Consider the following 20,855-nt stretch of genomic DNA (forward strand, 5'->3'; position numbering starts at 1 on the left):
AGTTTTTGCCATATATGGCCATATCTTCTTAATGAAAAGTCACAGTGACCTGGTTTTAATGTGCGACACACCTTCTACCCAAGATGTATCTACAGACAAAGTTTGATGATTCTAGGCCTTGTAGTATTTAAGTTACGGGTCGGACACGAAAAAGCTAACAGACGGACGGACAGACGGATATCTTCTTAATGAAAAGTCACAGTGACCTGGTTTTAATGTGCGACACACCTTCTACCCAAGATGTATCTACAGACAAAGTTTGATGATTCTAGGCCTTGTAGTATTTAAGTTACAGGTCGGACACGAAAAAGCTAACAGACGGACGGACATGAACGCCATACCATAAAACGTCCCGTCTTAAGACGGGCGTATAAAAAGGATATCTGTGGACGTCATTTCCGGTCTGACAAAGTCGTGATGGCAGTTGAGGAGTGGGTCAATGGAAAGGACCCCGACTTTTTCAGTTTTGGGCTGATGGCACTTGAACACCATTGGTCTAAGTGCATCACACTAGAGGGCAATTACATCAATAAACAAGAGTACCGCAAACGGTACATAATACACCCGTGAAATGCTTACAAAGGGTGTTTTTCTTGTGCTATAATTTGTATAACTTTGTTTAAGGTAGTATCAGCCATCATGAGGCTGTGACAAACTTTCATATGAACAAAGGGTCTTGGCTTAATTTTCCTCAAAATGGACCAAGTTCAACAACCTGTAATTTTTTTCAAAAATGGAAGAATTCAAAAATGGAAGAAAATCAAAATTCTTCCCCAGATGCACAACTTCAATACCCATACAAACACTCCACAAAATAAGATAGTCCTCACTTGAAAACTGTGGGAGGAGTTGGGCGGACAAATTATGTACCCTCCATAGAATATTAATTTCCAAATAGACTAAGTTCAACAACCTGTAATTTTCTTAAAAATTGTAGAAAATCAAAATCCATCCCACATGCACATCTTCAATACCCATACAAACACTCCATAAAATAAGAAGGCTCTCATTTGAAAACTGTGGGAGGAGTAGGGCACACAAATTATGTACCCTCCATATAATAATTATTTCCAAATAATGGGGCAAAACTCCTGGAAAAAAGGTCGAAATGGATCAAAATTGCAGTATGATCTAGAGTGACCCACAAAGAAGCTACACAGCAAGTTTCAGCATGATATGTGAAAGGGAAATGAAATTATAAGGAGAAAACCCCGTACTGACGGACGGATGGACGTACAGACATCGCTGTACCATAATACGTCCCGTCTAAAGACAGGCGTATAAAAAGAGGTGGATCTCAACCGGAAATAAGTGAGACTGGTTACTTATTGACTCGCCCTCATATAACAAGAATTCTTTCTTCTGACTAAGGGATGCCAAGTTTGACAAAATTATGACCTATAACTAGAATTCTTTCTTCTGAATAAGGGATGTCAAAAATAGTACAATTATGACCTATGCCTAGAATTCTTCCTTCTGTTTCAAAATAATTGCAAGGACAAAGTTTGTATTCAACAGAAAGACAGATGAACACACAAATAGTACTTCTCAAGTACGTGTACCACAATACTGTATTTCGATGGCAGAAAGTATGATTTAAAATATTACAAAAAACTTTCACTGTACATAAATATTTAATACAAAATATCTCTATTAAAAGTAAATACAATATGTATACAATATATAAAATACCTATTGCATAAAATCAATCTTAATTGTAAATTTTACTTTTTAATTGCTGCAGAACAAATATGAGTATCACAGAATTTATGCTGACACAAAGAGGCCCATGGGTGGCAGTGTCCACCCGAGTTCTCTTGCACCTTTAGAGATATGACTCCTGTATGCTTTGGAGCTCTAATTAGTCCCAAATATATGATCTACATTATATGACAATACTTTCATTTTGTTTTCACATGTATTGTAGTCTTAAAAGATTTTCCTCATATTTACACCCCAACTGTTTAAAAGCCCTGTGGACCTGGTTTGAATTTATTTTTGAAGAATTGTACAATACATGTATATTTATAGGATTCTATGAGAATGTCACTTTGTTCACAAATGTGTATCTTAGTACCCTTTATTGAGCCCAAATCAAATATAATATATATATATATATGTTCAAAATGAATGTGGGCAATAACGTGGGGGTGGGGGGTGGGGGTGGCAGTATAACAAATTCACTGGTACTGACAATTCACCGAGTATAGTCAAAAGAAATAGTTATGTAATCTATTTGGGCTACATTATGTATATCGAAACATTATTCAGATAATCTTAGTTTTATTCTGAATACCTTATCCAGTCTGTCACACTTCTGCACACCACACTTTGAAATACAGGTGTGATTACCAATGGGTGTTAATATCGAGGGTAAACCCTGTAAAATTTTACCATTTGTTTGTGAAAATCAGTGGCATATGGCACTATGCGGGGTTGGCATTACAATGGGGGTGTTAACAAAAGGGGGAAATCCATTCTTTAGAATTTTTAGGCAATAAGCGTAGGTGGCATCATAATGGGGACAATATATCGAGGGAGCACTGTGTATATATATATACATATCCTACAACATAATATAATGGGGGCAATATATCAAGGGAGCACCGTATATATATACATATATATATATATATATCGTACAACATAATATTATGGTTTCAAAATGTCATAATGTAAAGTTTGAGTAACAATATAACATCAGAGTAAACAATAAAACAAAGGCCACGCTGGACACTGACCAGTATCACATTCATTTATTGGGTTACCTTTTTGAGGGGTCAGTTGGCATTGAAAGGGAGTAGTTTCTATGATGAATGTTGATTAGGAACATGTACTTGAGCATATTTAAAGTCATTTGTTTTATTTTTGCAGGTAGATAACAAATTCAGCAGTTCTGCTGCAGTGATGGACAAATTCTGGCACTTCTGAATGCCATCGTTCCAAGAATTCACCTGGGGAATCCCCACTCCATCTTCAAAATCCAGGCGTAGCAGATTTTTTTCATCAGACAAAAATCTGATGAATTGTTGAAGTGTCTTGGGTTCTGGTCCCTCGATTATATCCCGAAATGGTCTCTGGCATTTCCATACTTCCCACATCATTAGGCCAACTCCATACATGTCATGCTCAAAAGTGTATTCTGTCTGGGCAGGTAATGACAAAATGTTTCTATGCAGGTAAACATATTGCGCTAATTCTGTTGAAGTCTCTGGGAAATAGTGCGAGTTTAGCTTCTGGGGATATCGAATGTGGACCAGTTTGACTCTATCATTTTCATCAACCTGACAATAAATGAACAAAATAAATGAAAAAAATAATCTCTGTCTGTTCTGTGACTTAAAACAGTTCTTTAGGTAGCCCCCCCCCCCCCCCATTAGACAAATACCTAAATCATAATTTGTGGAATACTTTAAATTGCATGAATAGATTTCATGTCAGTAAAATGACAAATGGCAATGATAATTACTAGTGGTTTCTCACCATAACAGAATCCTGAGACACGTCTATATGGACCAGTCTCTTTGTGTGCAGGAAGTCTAGTCCACTAATAACCTGCTCTAGGTTCGAATACAGGGTCTGTATCTTATCGTCAGGCTCAATAGTCGTCGACTCCATGAAAGCTCTCAAACTGCATTTAACAGGAAACAGGACAGGCCAGATAAAATGGTGTTCTGGAGAGCTTCTCAAAATCATTGAAATAAGTGACATGTTATACACAAATCTTTTTGACCTGCAAATAAAATTGTTACAATATTTTCATGTGAAAGGAAAATATATGCATTCAAATCAAGTTAACAAATCAAATAAGTTTTAAAAAGATTTTATTGTCAAAACTTCAACTCAGAAGGCATGTTATTTGATCAAAAATACCTGTATGCTTCTTCCACCCTCATATGCTCCATAATGTTCACTTCATCGATGCTAAGCCAATTCTTTACAACAACTACATTAGAATGGCCACAAGTTTTATTGCTTGCTTTAGACGATGCTTTGTGAACCTCTCCAAACAAACCTCGATATAAAAGTCCATCTTCTTCAAAATCAGCAAATGACCAATATGAGGTGGGAGTTAACTCAATTTTATAGAAATAGGCCAACCTTCGCCTAAGTCTTTCAAACCTGACTTTTTGACTAGAGCAGTTCTTTACTATAAATTCCTTGGTCTCTTTTTCCTCTCTTCTCTTGTCCAGAAGAGTTAGTTCTGCCTCAATCTGTTGGAGAACTTTCCTCCTCTGGTTTTCCAAATATGTGAACAAATGAGAAACCTCCTTCTCCATAATTGGTTTCATTTGCATGGGGTCACTCGCTGATTTCAGAATTCCCTCTGCATACTTCCTGAGGGAGTTCCGAGGATCCTTGGCATACTCTGTTTCCAACATTTGACCTTTAACCTTCCTGGCTAATTCCTTTAATCCCCATACTGGTAAGCGTACGAGGGCCCCAATCAACAAAACAGGAGAAAAGGAAATTCCCACTAAAACCTTTAACCCTAAGTTGATGTTGTCAAATTTTTCAGCAATCACAATGGGTACAAATGGCTCAACATTTTCAACTAATATATTCTCTGAATTACTGCCCTGAATGTACCTCTTTTGTAAATTGAACAACTTGGAGTCAAAGTCTGGAAACTTCTCCTGAAAGTTCTTAGCCATGCAAGCACCAAGTTCTTCCATTTTTTTGTTTTCAGTTTCCCACTTTTGAATTTCCTCTGTTATCTTGTCATACAGCTGGATTCTCAATTTGATTGTTGCTTCTTTCCATTGAATATCAGTGGTATTCATGGTCTGAGTAAAATCACACAGTTTCTGAGTCATTTCCTTACTACGTAAGTGATTTCTTAGCTGTGTGATGATTTCTTCTAATCCCTCATTAAAATTCCTCCTTTCTACTTCAAAGAATTCGTTGACATCTTTTTTCAGCTTCATTAGATCCTCCACTGTTTCTTTGTTCTTGATCATCCTCTCCTCTGGAGTTAAATGGACATCAGAGAGACTGCTCTCTATACACAAAGCTGCCTTATCCAAAATCAGCTGCAACAACCTAATAAAGGATAGGACTCTTCAATAGAAACCAAGGTTAAAACATCTGATGATATTTGAACATCAATCAAATCAGTTGAAGGTTGAAATTTATAAAATGCATATATATTTGCATTTTCAATGTTTTTTGCCTTTGGTATCTTTTAAAATTGTAATGATAGCCATTTTCTAATGAATGTGCTGCAGTTGTAAACAATCCTAATAAATTACGGTATACATCTATTTTAACTGCTGGGAATTACGACAGAAATGACAGTAGATGGTAACTATCAGAAATGAATTTCATTTCTGATTTTAAATTTAAATTTCATACCCTCCTGCATTTTCAAAAATAGAATTTATTTCTTTAAAGTCATTTACTTTTCCTTCCATCCTGTCCACTCATTTTGGAAATAACAGGAAATTTGCAAGACATTTGGATCTAGCTGTATGTTTAACACATTTTGTCATTTATAGATAATATTGGCAGTTGATTTTTTTTAATAACATAGGATATTTCTTCTCTGTAGGAAGGACAGACTGGATTTATCTAACTTTGTCAGTTTCAGAGCAAATGATAGGCATTAACTTTGAACACTTAGTAGCATTAATTTCCAAGCAAACTAACCTTGCATCGTTCAGCAGAAGTGTGTTTCTGCTCTCTGGAATGAGAGAGTGAATTTTGTGTAAAACTGCAGCAAAACGACCAACAATGAACTTTTCTGGGGTGTCCTGGATGAACATAGCCTCTCTGCTGGACAATTTGAATATCTGGTTCTCCTTACAGTCAGGCCAACCGGTGGATTCTGTACACAGCTTTCTGACTGTGTCCTTGAAAACCTTGTCTCTCTCTTCAAAAGGAACCTGTAATCAATAATTCTTCAAATGACAAAAGTGAATTCAATGTGCGATAACAGTCTGTCTAGAACTCCATAAAACTCGAAATTTTAAAGCTTTCAAGAAAGACTAAATCTAGTTTTATTTCACTAATGAAATCATGTCCTATACAGCTTCACATATTGTAGATTCCTTGTATTTCGCACGTACTTAATATTGTAAAATGATTTGCAGACATAAAATCTCAAGATCATGAATTTGCGAGTGATCTGTTGATCAAGAGTTTTCGACATATGTATTTCAGCAATATAAAAACAAAAGTGATTAATCTTATTTCATGGGTGGTGCTTCTCACTAAATTATGCAATAAATAAATTCCTTGCTGATATTTAGGAATATACAGTAATTTGTTTCGGATATTCAGCCATATGGCATACGCAGCATCAAAAGTGATGCAATTTCTAAATTTTCATCTAATTTTTGTGAACGTTTTTCTTTCAGGAAACACTTAGTTCTAAGCTTGAGACAAATACAGTTTTTCTATCACATACATGTATGTGCACCGAAAAGATGAATCAAGGACATAAATAAGAATGTCCAAGCTTGCACTTGATGTTTCCTAGTTGAAAACTGTGTGCCAATTCATGTCATAATACTGAAAATGGTGGCAAAACATTATGACATCATAATCATAGTTTGATGTCATTTAAATCAAATTGAGAATAATGACAGAGTTGAAACAAAATGCACTAAATTTTGAAACAAAAGGCTAGCATGAATGTCCATTTTGGTGCCGCAAAGAGACCTCTTATCATCTATTGTCCTTTTCACACTTTAAAAATAATGTAGCTATTAACAAATATCAATAGTTTGCATGGATTCAATTAGCATTTTGGGTCAAATTGAACTTTGCGACATCTATGACGAACTGTAAATGAAAACTGGTTCAACATGTAATATTCAGTGTTAAATTGGCCTAGTTCGATCATCGATCATGGTAGTTGTTTAAGTTAACTTCGGAACCTTCGATGTGCTTGTCTGGCTTGCTACCGGACCTTCAGTGTGCATGTCTGATTACTAAAGTTCAACATTCTATAAGCTGTAGACCAGACATGTACAGCGACTCCCCTTCCATTTCGACCAAAGACAGTTCCATCATACTTTGGTTCTACTCTTAGTTACAGAAGTTGATGATCAAACTAGGCCAAAGTATCATGTATCCACATTCCAATGATATAATGTATATTAATAGCAGCAGACTTACTTGGTCCCATTTGTTACAGATAAAGACGGCACACGTTGATCTATAGTCCTGCTCATCATGAAATGCCTTTTCCACTACTTTCTTCAGTAGATACTGTAGCTACAATGTACAAGGAGACAACAAGGAGGCTACAATTCACACCCGAGTCATCTTGCTCATTCAGAGTTAAACAATCATAAGATTGGGATATAAATAATGTAAAACTTAGTTCTCAGTAGTGGCTCTGCTCTACTTCCAGGGTGATGACTTCAACAAAATTAAATCTACACAACATGGGAATGCTTAATTACTAATGTTTACATTCCACCATTCACCATCAGTCCTAAAAACTAATTACTAATGTTTACATTCCACAACTCACCATCAGTCCTAAAAACTAGGATATCCTAGGTGCTTGGAATGACATTATTTAACTATTTTCCCCTACACATTCCCTATGTAAAACATTAAATCTAAATGTGGCTACATCTTGGCCCTGGAGGTCATGGAATGACAAACATTGAATGTACCCAGGGTGAGACTATAGTAACTATAGTACGGAAGTTGACTAGACTTGACTAGACTTGAAGTGAACACTTGCTATAGTACGGAAGTCGACTAGACTTAAAGTGAACACTTGTTATAGTAACTATAGTACGGAAGTTGACTAGACTTAAAGTGAACACTTGTATAGTAACTATAGTACGGAAGTCGACTAGACTTTGACTAGACTTAAAGTGAACACTTGTTATAGTACCTATAGTACGGAAGTCGACTAGACTTAAAGTGAACACTTGTTATAGTACCTATAGTACGGAAGTCGACTAGACTTAAAGTGAACACTTGTTATAGTAACTATAGTACGGAAGTCGACTAGACTTAAAGTGAACACTTGTTATAGTAACTATAGTACGGAAGTCGACTAGACTTTGACTAGACTTAAAGTGAACACTTGTTATAGTAACTATAGTACGGAAGTTGACTAGACTTTGACTAGACTTAAAGTGAACACTTGTTATAGTAACTATAGTACGGAAGTTGACTAGACTTAAAGTGAACACTTGTTATAGTAACTATAGCACGGATGTCAACTAGACTTCACTAGACTTAAAGTGAACACTTGTTATAGTAACTATAGTACGGAAGTTGACTAGACTTTCACTAGACTTAAAGTGAACACTTGTTATAGTAACTATAGTACGGAAGTTGACTAGACTTAAAGTGAACACTTGCTATAGTAACTATAGTACGGAAGTTGACTAGACTTAAAGTGAACACTTGCTATAGTAACTATAGTACGGAAGTCGACTAGTTGACTAGACTTAAAGTGAACACTTGCATTTCAATCTAAACCAATACCGTACCCTTGTTGTTTTTAAATTGAGTAGAAGATGTTTACAAGATCTTTGCAATATCTTTCTTTGCAAAACTGAACTCCTATTGTAGCTCCATCCTAGCCTCTAGAATCATGGATTAAATCTAACTGACACTGGTTTCAGTTCAGTGCAAGTGTGAGCTTCTACTGTGTCTCCATCACAAAGTTGTGTCCTAGGACAAATATTTTTTTCTTTCTTTACAAGAGATCCTGGTGGTAACAGATAGTAATAAATCACATGAGTTACTTAGTTGACCATTTATATGTAAACAAGAGGCCCATGGAACACATCACTCATCTGAGTCACCTTGGCCCATATCTATAGATTTTCCCTATATATTCACATGTAAAACTTTGATCGTTATTGTGGCCTCAATCTACCCCAGGGGGCCATGATTTTTACAAACAGTTAACTTGAATCTGCACTATAACTGGAAACTTTCATGTAAATGTAAACCTTTCTGCCCCAGTGGTTCCTGAGAAGATTTTTAAATGACCCCACCCTATATTTGCAATTATCTCCCCTTTGAAGGAGGCATGACCCTTCATTTGAACAAACTTGAATCCCCTTCACCTAAAGATACTTTTTGCCAAGTTTGATTGAAATCAGCCCAGTGGTTCTGGAAAAGAGGTCGAAAATGCGAAAAGTTTACAGACAGATGGACAACAGGTGATGAGAAAAGCTAACTTGTGAAAAGGGCTGCAGGTGAGCTAAAAATAAATGTATATCATTTAAAGAAGCTTTCAAGCAAAATTTGTCTTTTCTAATCCAGCAATTCTTGAGATAAAAGATTATCTAAACACCCGATCCCATTTCCAATCATCTCCCAGGGAAGAGGGCATGTCTTCTTTTTGAACAAATTTGAATCTTCTTTACCCAAGATTGGTTAACATTTCTGAGTCATTGTATTCTGGTGAAGACCTTGCAAATGTAGAATACTATCAGCAACATTGATGATGACATATTTTGATTAGAGAAATTCATTTATAAAGCATATGACTTGGGTGAGCTGAAAAGCTAAACTGAAAAAACTCTGATTGTCTATCTCTTACACTGAAAAAATAAAATCTCATAATTGTTGGCTGACAAACAAGGAATCTGCAAAGCCAGGAAATCCGATAACAACATAATTTCTGACAGTGCTCTTAAAAGACCTTGTCTTTTAAACTAACTTTTTTGTAAGCATCACTACAAATGTTGAACATTGTAGTCAAGCATACAAGAAGTTTTGGTCATTCAACCTTTGAACTTACATTTGATTTAAAGAAGCAATAGGGACCAAGACTTTTATGAAAGGTGTCATTTTTGAAAGTTTGATAGAAATAGCATAAACCTTGTACAAATAATTTCAGAATTTCCTTCAAGTGACCTTGACATTTGACCTAAAAATCAACAGGAACCTAAATCTTTATACAAAGGAATTTCCCCACTAGTGACCCTGCTTTTTTTTTTTTTTTTTTTTTTTTTTTTTAACATGGATCTTCAAATACACAGACAAGCTACTATATCTGTCTGAAATTCTGTTGCATGGGAATAATGATAATCAACTGAAATCACTTATTTGGAGGATATTTCCTATATCAAAATATAACTGAGTAAATCTTTAAACCCCCTATTAGATCCACTTAACACAACAATAGGGTGTCCTCTAATCTGTCTCTGTGCATTGAAGTGTAGTAATTAGGGCTATATGGACCATGGATATCAGCCTGGATAGCTCAGTGGTTAGAACACCTGACTAGTAATGCTGGGGTCCCAGGTTTGATTCCCAGTCCAGCCACAGATTTTTTCCTCTCTCCTACATATACTACATTTGGTGCCGTTGACCACCCCTGCACTGCAGATTGTCCTGCCAGGGGTGAAAAGAACCTGGGTTGTGTGTGTCTTCAAGGATGAAGACAAATTAAGGAGGGGGGAATGTAGTAATTAGGGCTAAATGGACCATGGATATCGGCGTGGATAACTCAGTGGTTAGAACACCTGACTCGCAATGCTGAGGTACCGGGTTCAATTCCCGGTCCATCCACATATTTTTTCCTCTCCTATATATACCACAGAAGCATACCAATCCTATCTAAGCTCTACCATCAGTGAAATTCAAAGAGATATATATACCATAGTGATATAAATAATGAATTGGGGGGGAGGGGGAGGGGTGTTTGAGAAATTAAAGGTGTCAAAAAACTGCAAAGTAAATGAAATTGTTGTGCGTATCGATAGTTAGCAGATAACATTGGCAATGATGAGTCTCCAAGCAAAACCCAGAGAGTTTTAGCATGTGTTATTTTTTATTTAAATTGAGAAAATCTTTACCCTGTCTGGGGCCACACCTCCTGCATTTTCACTGTTGATAATATAAATGAAAGCACAGGCTTTGATGAGATAGTCAAGTACAATGTCGGTCATTTCACCCGTGTCAGCAATCCCTGGACTGTCCACTATCAACAGTCCACTCTGAAAATACCACAAGTATTGGCATTTGTAAGAAATCAAGTCAATTTATTTTCTGATACAAAGTATGAAATACTAATAACTGTGGTAAAAACTGTCATGTTAAAGGTAAAATTTTGGCAAAGGATGTTGCATAATTTTCTTGCTTTCAGTTCTGCACTTCTTAAAAACGCATGCACGAGGATGGAATATTTGTCCACAATTAAAATTCCTAATATTTGAAAGAATTTTGTCTATGGACTTTAGTTTCTTTTCGCATTATGTTTTAAATATATACCTTCAAAATGTCACTTGGTAGAAAAATTTCCACCCTTTTATAGAGAGACTTTTGCTCTCCCTTTTTCTGTATTTTGTCACAAAGTGATGACTGCATATCTTGGAAAGTTTCATAACGAACGTCTTCCTTGGACTCGGCATTATCAATGTAATGAAAAGAGGCTCTGTAATCTTCACCGTATTGTATTTCACAGATGGTGTTGGTGTTACTTAGCAGAGAGTGGGGCAGCAGCTCACAGCCCAAGATTAAGTTGATAAATGAAGACTTTCCTGATCCAGTCTCACCTACAGTACAGAAACAGGTGTCATCCAAATTATGAATTGCATTTAGATATCAATAATACTAAACTCAGAAAAGTTACATCACTCCTACTTACTCAAGAAGAAAAGTGTAATGGAAGATCAGATTTAGCAAAGTGAGTTATGATTAAGAGAAATTAAATGACTGCATATATTGTTCATACAGTCTACTTGTGAATTTACCAGTACACTACATAATCTGAAATCTATAATAATTTGATTTTTATTTACCATTTTCTAGTTTACACTTAATTGTTATTAACCTTTATAGGAATTGTCATTGAACCTAGTACATGTACTTGGACCTATAGAACTGCTAATTATTGTTATTCTAAGATTCTATAAGAAGTTGCCTCAGAGGCTTATATTGTATCCAATAAGTCATGTTGCTATGGTAACCAAGGTGGCAGCATGGTAACTGTGGTTCACAGCAATAGAAACAGTTTTTAAAAACTGCTGATCCAAAACGCTTTGTTCACCACAGACCACGAGGAAGTGACAGTGCATTTCATTGTTCTACCTGGTAAATTTGTTCAAGTGTCCAGCATGCACAAACCAGATCTCACAAACGCTGTATAAGCACTCTTGCACTAAGTTGTGTCATACTGGTACTAAGAAGTTTGAAGGATATCTGATGATGCATGACAGAAAATGTAATGCATGTAGCAAATCAAAGAAAAATCAATCATTGGAACAGTTTTGATAATGATCAATCAATCCATCAACATTTTTGGAAGAAAAAAAATCTCCTTTGAATCTGAATCACAAAACAACAGTATTTGAAAAAATTAAAAATTTTAAAATTCTACTCAAGTTTGGATCAATACAGTACATCACCTTAAATAACTTCCTTCTTTAAAAGGGCAACTTGAAAATGCACAGGAAATTTCTTAATCATCAATTATGGTGACAAGTATTACGAACATTTATTTCCCTTTTAGAGTGGCTGAGTGAAGGGTTCAATTAAATAACTTTGTCATTTATCTGTTTGCATCCCTCACTTAACATCCATTTTCTCCCATTATCATTGATCAAGTTTCAATCACTCTTAGTACACAGCATCATTGGGTAAAAAGAACTCACTCCAATGAAATTCATGTCACTTATTTCTCAGAATGGTGAAAATAGGGCACCGAGAAATACATGTAGGTTCATTTTATGCATAAAATGGCCTTGTTAATTTTTAGTTCAAACAAATTACTGCTTCCATCCAATTTTATGCACAAAAATGTCAATCATTTATTAACTATCAAGAATCTGAATTTCTTTCTTTCAACTGCCTTCATATATGCAAGAAGAAAGCATGCAAAGTTGTAAAAAATATTGTATTTTTAATAAATATTACAGAGAATTTTAATATGAGCACAGATCTTAATCTTGATATAAAATTTGTACAACAGTGTCAAAACAGTTTTATCAATAGATAAATATGAAGATTTGATCATAGATTGTGCTCTGTACAAAATTTTGAAAAATATCCTTGGCTATCTCGAATAAAAAAAATCGACAAAAATAATTTTGTGCGACATCATAATCCATCATAACATACAAGCTACTATGAAAATTTTGTCTGTCATAAAACTTTAATAATGATGGACTTTCTAAATATTTCTTATCCTGAAAACTTAAAAAATTTACAGGACCAAAATACGAGGGCTGTCCTGTAAAAATTGGACAATGTGTTTTTAATGAAAGAAAGGCATGCACCACAGAGAAATTGTCAGCAAGCATTTTTCTATCATATTGGAGTATAACTTTATTTTACTGATAAAATGTATACAAAAATAAGAATATCATTATACTCGGATATGTGTAAGGTATGGTCGACACACAAAAAACCCCCCTGGGTTTCAATAGAAAATATGGAAGTAATATTTTTCAAATATCAGGTTGCAGTAACAATTAGCATATTTTATGTTGCTATCTATTATGATATCATTTGAGAATATTTACGTCATTTTTGGCAGTTTTCCAAGCATTTGAATGGTAATCAGAACAGACGGAAAATGGAAACGTTCACTGGTGATGTTACAGCTCAACAGAGAGCAATCCAGTTCTGTGTAGATTTAGGGACGACGCCTCCACAGATTTTTAAATGATTACAGATGACGGAAAGTATAAGAATATCACTAGATCTTTAGCATACAAATAACAAATAAGCAAAAAGACCCGTGGTCAACCAAACCATACGGACAAACGGCTACTGGCAGCAGTGAAAGACGCTATTAATGCAGCCCATCATAAAACTGTCCCAGAGAGTTCTACCTGTTTTGCTGGATGTGGTGAGAGAACTAGTCTATCCATACCATACTAACACAAAACTTCAGATACCATAGATCAAAATGTCCTATGTATGTGCAAGATGGCTACCCGCTTGCTTAAGGTTGATATTTAATACATAATTAAGTATATTGAAGAATATTGTACTAAAGGGATGTGAAAATTTTAAGAACACAGCATTGATTATATCTTACTTCAGACAACCCTTGCAATACCCACATAAACGTTTCCTTTAGATATACTCCACACAAGTGCTAGAAGCTTTAGGACAGAAATAATAAAACTCTACGTTTATCCTGATGTAACAAAAATATGTTTTGACCAGGACCCCGAGACAAGAGTGAGGCTACATTAGGGATCCAAAGTGTGAGTAACAATCAATGATAATTATGATTTACACAGTTAGAAAAGCTGTTGACGGACACACACACGCACATTAGCAATGCTATATTCCCTTTGCAACTTGTTGCGTGAGGGGATAATACATGTACATGAAAATTAAATACCCTTTTACCAGCACATGTATATACTAAAAATACACCAAATAATGGGATCCAAACTTTGTTAGATGTTAGTCAGTCATTACCTAATACCATGATTGGGCATTTAACATTGTTGTTCATTAACTTGGATTCCTCATTCTCAAGTCTTGTTAGAAGGCCAGGAAAGCACTGCTCCAGATGATCCAGAATGGTGTCACCACTCTGTTCTAAATCACGAAAAGCCTGCAGGGTGGCGGTATATATGCTTCCTAGTCTCTTTCGAAGGATGCTGTCATTTTCAGCATCAGATGACAGGCTTTTGATTACCTAATATGATAAGCAATTATCAAGAAATATACCATAATGTATAACCCTTTTCAATTTTGCACCATGGGGGGCATATGTGTTTTACAAACATCTCTTGTCTACAGTAGACAAGAGATGTTTGTAAAACACATATGCCCCCCATGGTGCAAAATTGAAAAGGGTTATACATCATTTAATTGATAGTAGTATCATCAATTCAAAATATTGAGTAGACAATATCTTCCTATGTCAAGAGTGAATTGACCATGTGACCTAAATATCCATATGGGTCATCTACTCCTTATGCTGTACCAGTGTACCAAGTTTGGTGTCAATCAAGCAAATAATTCTTAAAATATAGGAGACAATATATTACTATGTCCAGTTCAACAATTGACTTTTGACCTCAAAATCAATATGGGTCATCTTCTCCTGAAGATGTACTAGTGTACTAAGTTTGATGTCCGTCAAGCAAAAGGGTTATCAAGATATTGAGTGGACAGTATATTCCCATGTCCAGTTTGACCCTTGACCATGTGACCTCAAAATCAATAGGGGTCATCTTCTCCTGAAGACGTACCAGTGTACCAAGTTTGATGTCTGTCAAGCAAAGGGTTCTCAAGATATTGAACAGACAGTATATTCCTATGTCCAGTTTGACCCTTGACCTTTGACCATGTGACCTCAAAATCAATAGGGGTAATGTTCTCCTGAAGACGTACCAGTGTACCAAGTTTGATGTCTGTCAAGCAAAGGGTTATCAAGATATTGAGCGGACAGTATATTCCTATGTCCAGTTTGACCCTTGACCATGTGACCTCAAAATCAATAGGAGTCATCATCTCCTGAAGACGTACCAGTGTACCAAGTTTGATGTCTGTCAAGCAAAGGGTTCTCAAGATATTGAGTGGACAGTATATTTCCATGTCTAGTTTGACCCTTGACCTTTGATCATGTGACCTCAAAATCAATAGGAGTCATCTTCACCTGAAGATATACCAGTGTACTAAGTTTGATGTCTGTCAAGCAAAGGGTTCTCAAGATATTGAGCGGACAGTATATTCTTAAGTCCAGTTTGACCCTTGACCTTTGACCATGTGACCTCAAAATCAATAGGGGTCATCTTCTCCTGAAGATGTACCAGTGTACCAAGTTTGATGTCTGTAAAGCAAAGGGTTCTCAAGATATTGAGCGGACAGTATATTCTAATGTCCTGTTTGACCCTTGACCATGTGACCTCGAAATCAATAGGGGTCATCTTCTTCTGAAGATGTACTGGTGTACCAAGTTTGATGTCTGACAAGCAAAGGGTTCTCTAGAAATTGAATGGTCAGTATATTCCTATGCCCAGTTTGACCCTTGACTTTTGACCATATGACCTCAAAATCAATAGGAGTCATCTACTCCTTAGGATGTACCAGTGTGCTAAGTTTGATGTTTTTCAAGATATTGAGCGGACATCATATTCCTATTTCCAGAGTAGATTGACCCTTGACCTTTTGACCTGAAAAACAATAAGGGTCCTCTTCTACTCATAACCAACCTACATATGAAATATCATTATCATCAAGTGAAAGGTTCTCAAGATATTAAGCAGACAACATGTGGTCTACAGACCGACTGACCGACAGTTGCCAAAAATATGCCCCCTCTTTTTCAAAGGGGGGCATAAAAAGGTATGCAGAGTGTTATAATCGTATGTTTTTTCTTGTTAATGGATTAGGTGCAACATTCGTCATATTTAGTTTTAAAGGGGAGGGGGTATTGGTGAAAACTATGTGAATTTAGTTTTTGTCAGACATTGAACTTTTGATCTCACCCCTAATAGATCTATGCACAAAAAATTCAAAGAAAAATTTGCAGCCTTATTACATAACACTAATTGAATGGTTTTAGATTGATAGCAAGTGCAGTGAGCTCTAATGGTAACATTAGTCAAAATTAGTATAAGTACTATCCTCATAAAATCCTTCAAATCAACATGGACATCACCATTGATATCTCTCACAAATAAAATTATGGCTGAACATGGCTTTTTACCTTCATGCTATTAAGACTCCAAGGGGTAAGAACGAAAAAATTACCCAACAGGCTATTCGTAGTTGAGTTAATGGTAGATTGCATCTACGCAGTGTACAAAGTCACAGTTGTTTTTAAATATAATTGTGACCAAATTTCAATGCTGTACATGCATTATTTACGGGGGGAAAGTCTGGAAAACATTACCTTTGATGGATGGCACCACAATATAATACACTCCGCCTGACGATGGACGTACATGTATATATAAAAAAAGAAACTGTCCCCTGCTACCTTAGGCCTAGTTCTGTTATTCATCTTTTAGATATTGATTTCAATAATGGTGTTTTATTTTGATAATTTTATAGATATACAAGATCTTATGTCATACTGTCATTTAATTGTGTTTTATCATTGCATTCCTCTTCATACCCTTGTAAAACGCCTTAACGTAATTTGTTTTATATAAGGTGCTATATAAATTTTATTTTATTATTAGGGGTGCCCACAATTAAATATAATGATTCAAACAATTAAATAGAAGTGAAACAAATCATATTTTCACATTTTTGTTCATGGCTTAATTTTGTCCAGCATATGGCCCTAAGAGAGGGAAAGTTAATATTTGGTTGAACTTAAATTAATTTTAATTCACTCAAGTCGTATAGTTTCATTCCCAAACACTACGTAACACTGTAATAAAATACTGCTTTTAGTTGTACAACAATAGGTTTCTATCACTAAGCAACATCCATAAGCCTATATATACATGTACACTTAGCTTGTAAAATACTGCTTTTAGTTCTACAACAATATGTTTCTATCCCTAAACTACATCCATAAGCCTATATATATCATGTACACTTAGCTTGCGCTCGCCTTAACGGTAGCACCATAAGCGGCGGATAAACTGAAAGTAGAATTAGTTCCTTTACATTGTCGCGAGTTTTTCTATCAATCAACGAATGGCGTTTCAGGGTACAGCGGATTTCGCCTATGTTTTTCAAATTCGATATATCTATCCCTCGTGTTTTCGCCTCTTTGCGTGCCTGAGGGAGCCTCAGTCTGTCTACTTCATCCTCCTCCATTCCTCTCCGCTGTCTGCTCCTCGAATGCACACATGAAAAATTATTTTAGTCAACTCGTACAAGAATTAGTTTTATTCAAGATCAGTCACTTAAATTTCCTTTGCTTCATTTTACTAAATGTTCCGGAATAATTACTAATCAAACACCCCCTATAAGTTTTTAGAACTGAAAGGTACTAGGTAGTAGCCGATTGGGTAGTAGCTTTTCTAAATAAAATTTTTCGCATAAAGTTCCTACTTTTATACAAATCAAAATGGAGGCAATTTGAGGCAAGATTTATAGTTGACAATAAGTTATCACTAGTTAGATGTAATCAGGAGCTTGATATTACATATTAAGAATCATTAATTAAGCTCTTGTACAAACATTGAGTATTTTCTAGTCAGAGCAGAGACAATGTATTTGTGAATGAATTATCTCGTGTCCAATGATAGCGAAATTAAGACACACAAAGGCATTTGGTCATTTGTGTACTTTAGCAATGGCTTTTTTCAACTTTTTCTTCTTATATATTTGTAGGACAAAAATAAAGCACGGGGCTTTTTGGAATCCATATGTTAATGTCTGATTTGGTGAAAATATTAAAAGTGGATCTTTTAAAGTGAAATATGGATCCGGCATTGTTGAAGGAAAGGAAGGCTTTTATAGACCGAGCAAAGGCTCAGCCTGTAGTGGAGAAAAGAAAGAAAGGCAAAGATGTATCGGATGAAAAACCAGTCAAAAAACAAAAATCAAGCTCTTCGTTCAAACCAAAGAGTGAGTCCAGCTCGTCTTCTTATGATTATAAGTCTTCTTCAGGAAGTTCTCAATACAAGTTTGCTATTTTGGCAAAAATTGTAAAATATATGAAATCGAGACATCTAAAAGGAGACACTCATCCTCTGATGATTGATGAGATTCTGGATGAAACAAATCAACTGGATGTGGGCAGCAAAATTAAACATTGGCTAATAACTGAAGCCTTGAACAACAATCCAAAAGTTAAAGTGACAGATAATGGACAGAAATATGCCTTCAAACCTAAGTTTGACATTCGTGATAAAAATAGTTTAATGAAATTACTTAAATACCAAGATTTGCATGGCTTAGGTGGAGTGATGAAAGAGGATGTGGAAGAGTCACTGCCTAATGCCGAGAAGGCTTTCAAAACCTTGGGAGAACATATCATCACCATAGTGAGACCAAATGACAAAAAGGAGATTCTGTTTTATAATGACAAATACTGTAGGTACAAATTAGATGATGATTTTCAGAAACTGTGGAGAGGAGTTTCAATTGATGGACTGGATGACAAAAAAATTGAAGAATATTTGGAGAAACAGGGGATTTCATCCATGCAGGATGTTGGATTGAAAAAGGCAGTGCAAATTAAACGTAAAAAAGGTGGTGGAAAGAGAAAAATGTTCAAAAAGCACAACGAGCATTTAGAAGGTGTTCTTGAGGATTATTCAGAGACTGTAAAGTAAATTTTGTTCTGTATAATGTTATACATATGTACTGATAGGTAGACTAGAGATAAACATTGTATATAGATTATTTTGACAATAAAACACATAGCACATTCCGATGGTACTCATACATATGTTTATTATCATTATAATAATGATGGTTTATGCACTTATGTCAAAGGTACATGTGTATACACTAATGTAAAATTGTCAATTGTATATCTATATGCACTAATGTCAATGATAAGTGTATTATTCACTTGTGTAAATATGATTATGTATTTCTATTAAGTATCAGATTTTAAAATGGGATTCTTCTTCAGTTTGTTATTTTACAATTTCTTTGTGAAATAGATATATTTAAGTATATGTATCTACCCGGTAATGTAGTGTAGATTGAAGTTTGTTCAAACTTTGGTCAGATCAGGACAAGGCAACAGTTGTTTTACAGGCTAATACGTGTACACAGCAGCCGGTCTTTTATTTTCTGTGTTACTTTATGCAACGAGTTGAGTAGTGAATAAAGTAAATACATGTAAATGGCTTAAGCAGGGTGTTAAAAATATGTGAAATCACTATGGGTTTTCCATACTTGCACAGTTCAGTTTTGATGTCACAAAGGCCTATATAATTTTTCTCTACATGCAATTAAATTTTGTAATATGAATTTAGGTTTCATAGATATGTAGCGGTCAGCCATATTCGATCGCCGGTGGCCAGTTAGCTCAGTTGGTAGAGCACCTGACGAGAGATTCAGGGGGCCCGGGTTTGAATCCCGGTCTGGTCCGTTGCATTTTCTCCCTTCCTGTTACATTTGGTGCCGTAGACCAGCCCCTGGAATTGACAGGTGAAAATGCCTGCCAGGGGATAAAGATCCTGGGTTGATGTCTTCAGGTGTGAAGACATTTAAGGAGGGAGGAATGTAGCGGTCAGCTGTATTCGAGCGCCGGTGGCCAGTTAGCTCAGTTGGTAGAGCACCTGACTAGAGATTCAGGGGGCCCGGGTTCGAATCCCGGTTTGGTTCGTTGCATTTTCTCCCTTCCTGTTACAGATATAAATAGATTCATTATCTAGGTTTAAGCAAGGATAATATTCAGGGATCTTACATCTGTATTATAATTCTCCAGAACAGACCTAAATAACTCATAATATCCTTTTAAAAAACACCATTGTTCTGGGGTGTTTATCAGCTGTTGTGATTTTTAAAAGATTTTTTTAATCAATCTTTATTCCCATGAAGAATTTTGATTCCATATTGTGGCCTCAACCTAGCCCAAAGGATCATGATATAACTGAAAATGAATTCACATAATAAGTAGATGCCTCAACACTAATATGACTAACATGACCTTGCCGTTTTTGGATAAGACTAAGATCACAAGGTCATAGATCATGGTATGAGATGAACGATCTTGCCACAAGAAATCTATATATACAACATATGAAAGCTCTATCTTAGATAGTTCAGGAGGTACAGAATAGGTCAGATTTTTTAAAAAAAGTAGTTCCAACTCTAAGATCACAAGGTCAAACATTAAAGTATAACAAGGTTTTGCCATAAAGAATCTATAAACAAAATATGAAAGCCCTACCATAAAGAATTCAAGAGATATTGAATAGGTCAGTTTTTTAAAAAGTAGGTCAAACTCCAAGGTCAAATGTCATTGTATCACAAAGTTTTGCCATAAAGAATCTCTACAAAATATGAAAGCCATACTTAAAATAGTT

General features: G+C 35.6%; 2 protein-coding genes across 3 annotated transcripts; one reads left to right on the forward strand and one right to left on the reverse strand.

Annotated features, from left to right (window-relative positions):
• Positions 1–1,615: 1,615 nt before the first annotated feature.
• Positions 1,616–17,735, reverse strand: LOC125670176 (uncharacterized). 2 transcript variants are annotated; one of them, XM_048905175.2, is made up of 9 exons: positions 17,527–17,735; positions 14,371–14,593; positions 11,206–11,489; positions 10,791–10,931; positions 7,123–7,221; positions 5,650–5,885; positions 3,874–5,043; positions 3,484–3,733; positions 1,616–3,284 (listed from the first exon to the last, which is right to left on the reverse strand). In XM_048905175.2, the coding sequence occupies exons 1-9, from the start codon at positions 17,677–17,679 to the stop codon at positions 2,808–2,810; spliced, it is 3,033 nt and encodes a 1,010-aa protein (XP_048761132.2). In that variant the 5' UTR covers positions 17,680–17,735; the 3' UTR covers positions 1,616–2,807. The 2 variants fall into 2 exon arrangements, with proteins under 2 accessions (XP_048761132.2, XP_048761133.2); XM_048905176.2 differs by lacking the exon at positions 14,371–14,593 and having other exon boundaries at positions 17,527–17,661.
• Positions 17,736–17,891: 156 nt separating this feature from the next.
• LOC125671729 (general transcription factor IIE subunit 2-like) lies at positions 17,892–19,449 on the forward strand. Its single transcript, XM_048907594.1, has 2 exons — positions 17,892–17,948; positions 18,199–19,449. The coding sequence occupies exon 2, from the start codon at positions 18,288–18,290 to the stop codon at positions 19,143–19,145; it is 858 nt and encodes a 285-aa protein (XP_048763551.1). The 5' UTR covers positions 17,892–17,948; positions 18,199–18,287; the 3' UTR covers positions 19,146–19,449.
• The last annotated feature ends 1,406 nt before the right edge of the window (positions 19,450–20,855 follow it).

Source organism: Ostrea edulis, chromosome 4 (genome assembly GCF_947568905.1).
Source record: "Ostrea edulis chromosome 4, xbOstEdul1.1, whole genome shotgun sequence".
Classification (NCBI taxonomy): Eukaryota; Metazoa; Mollusca; class Bivalvia; order Ostreida; family Ostreidae; genus Ostrea; species Ostrea edulis.

Bases quoted from the DNA above. Each gene is read 5' to 3' on its own strand.
- LOC125670176 (XM_048905175.2), bottom strand. From the start codon at position 17,679: ATGGAGGAGGATGAAGTAGACAGACTGAGGCTCCCTCAGGCACGCAAA. The intron at 14,594-17,526 runs GTAAAGGAACTA...TTATCATATTAG, and splicing joins ATAGAAAAACTCGCGACAAT to GTAATCAAAAGCCTGTCATC. The intron at 11,490-14,370 runs GTAATGACTGAC...TCTGTACTGTAG, and splicing joins ATGCCCAATCATGGTATTAG to GTGAGACTGGATCAGGAAAG.
- LOC125671729 (XM_048907594.1), top strand. From the start codon at position 18,288: ATGGATCCGGCATTGTTGAAGGAAAGGAAGGCTTTTATAGACCGAGCA.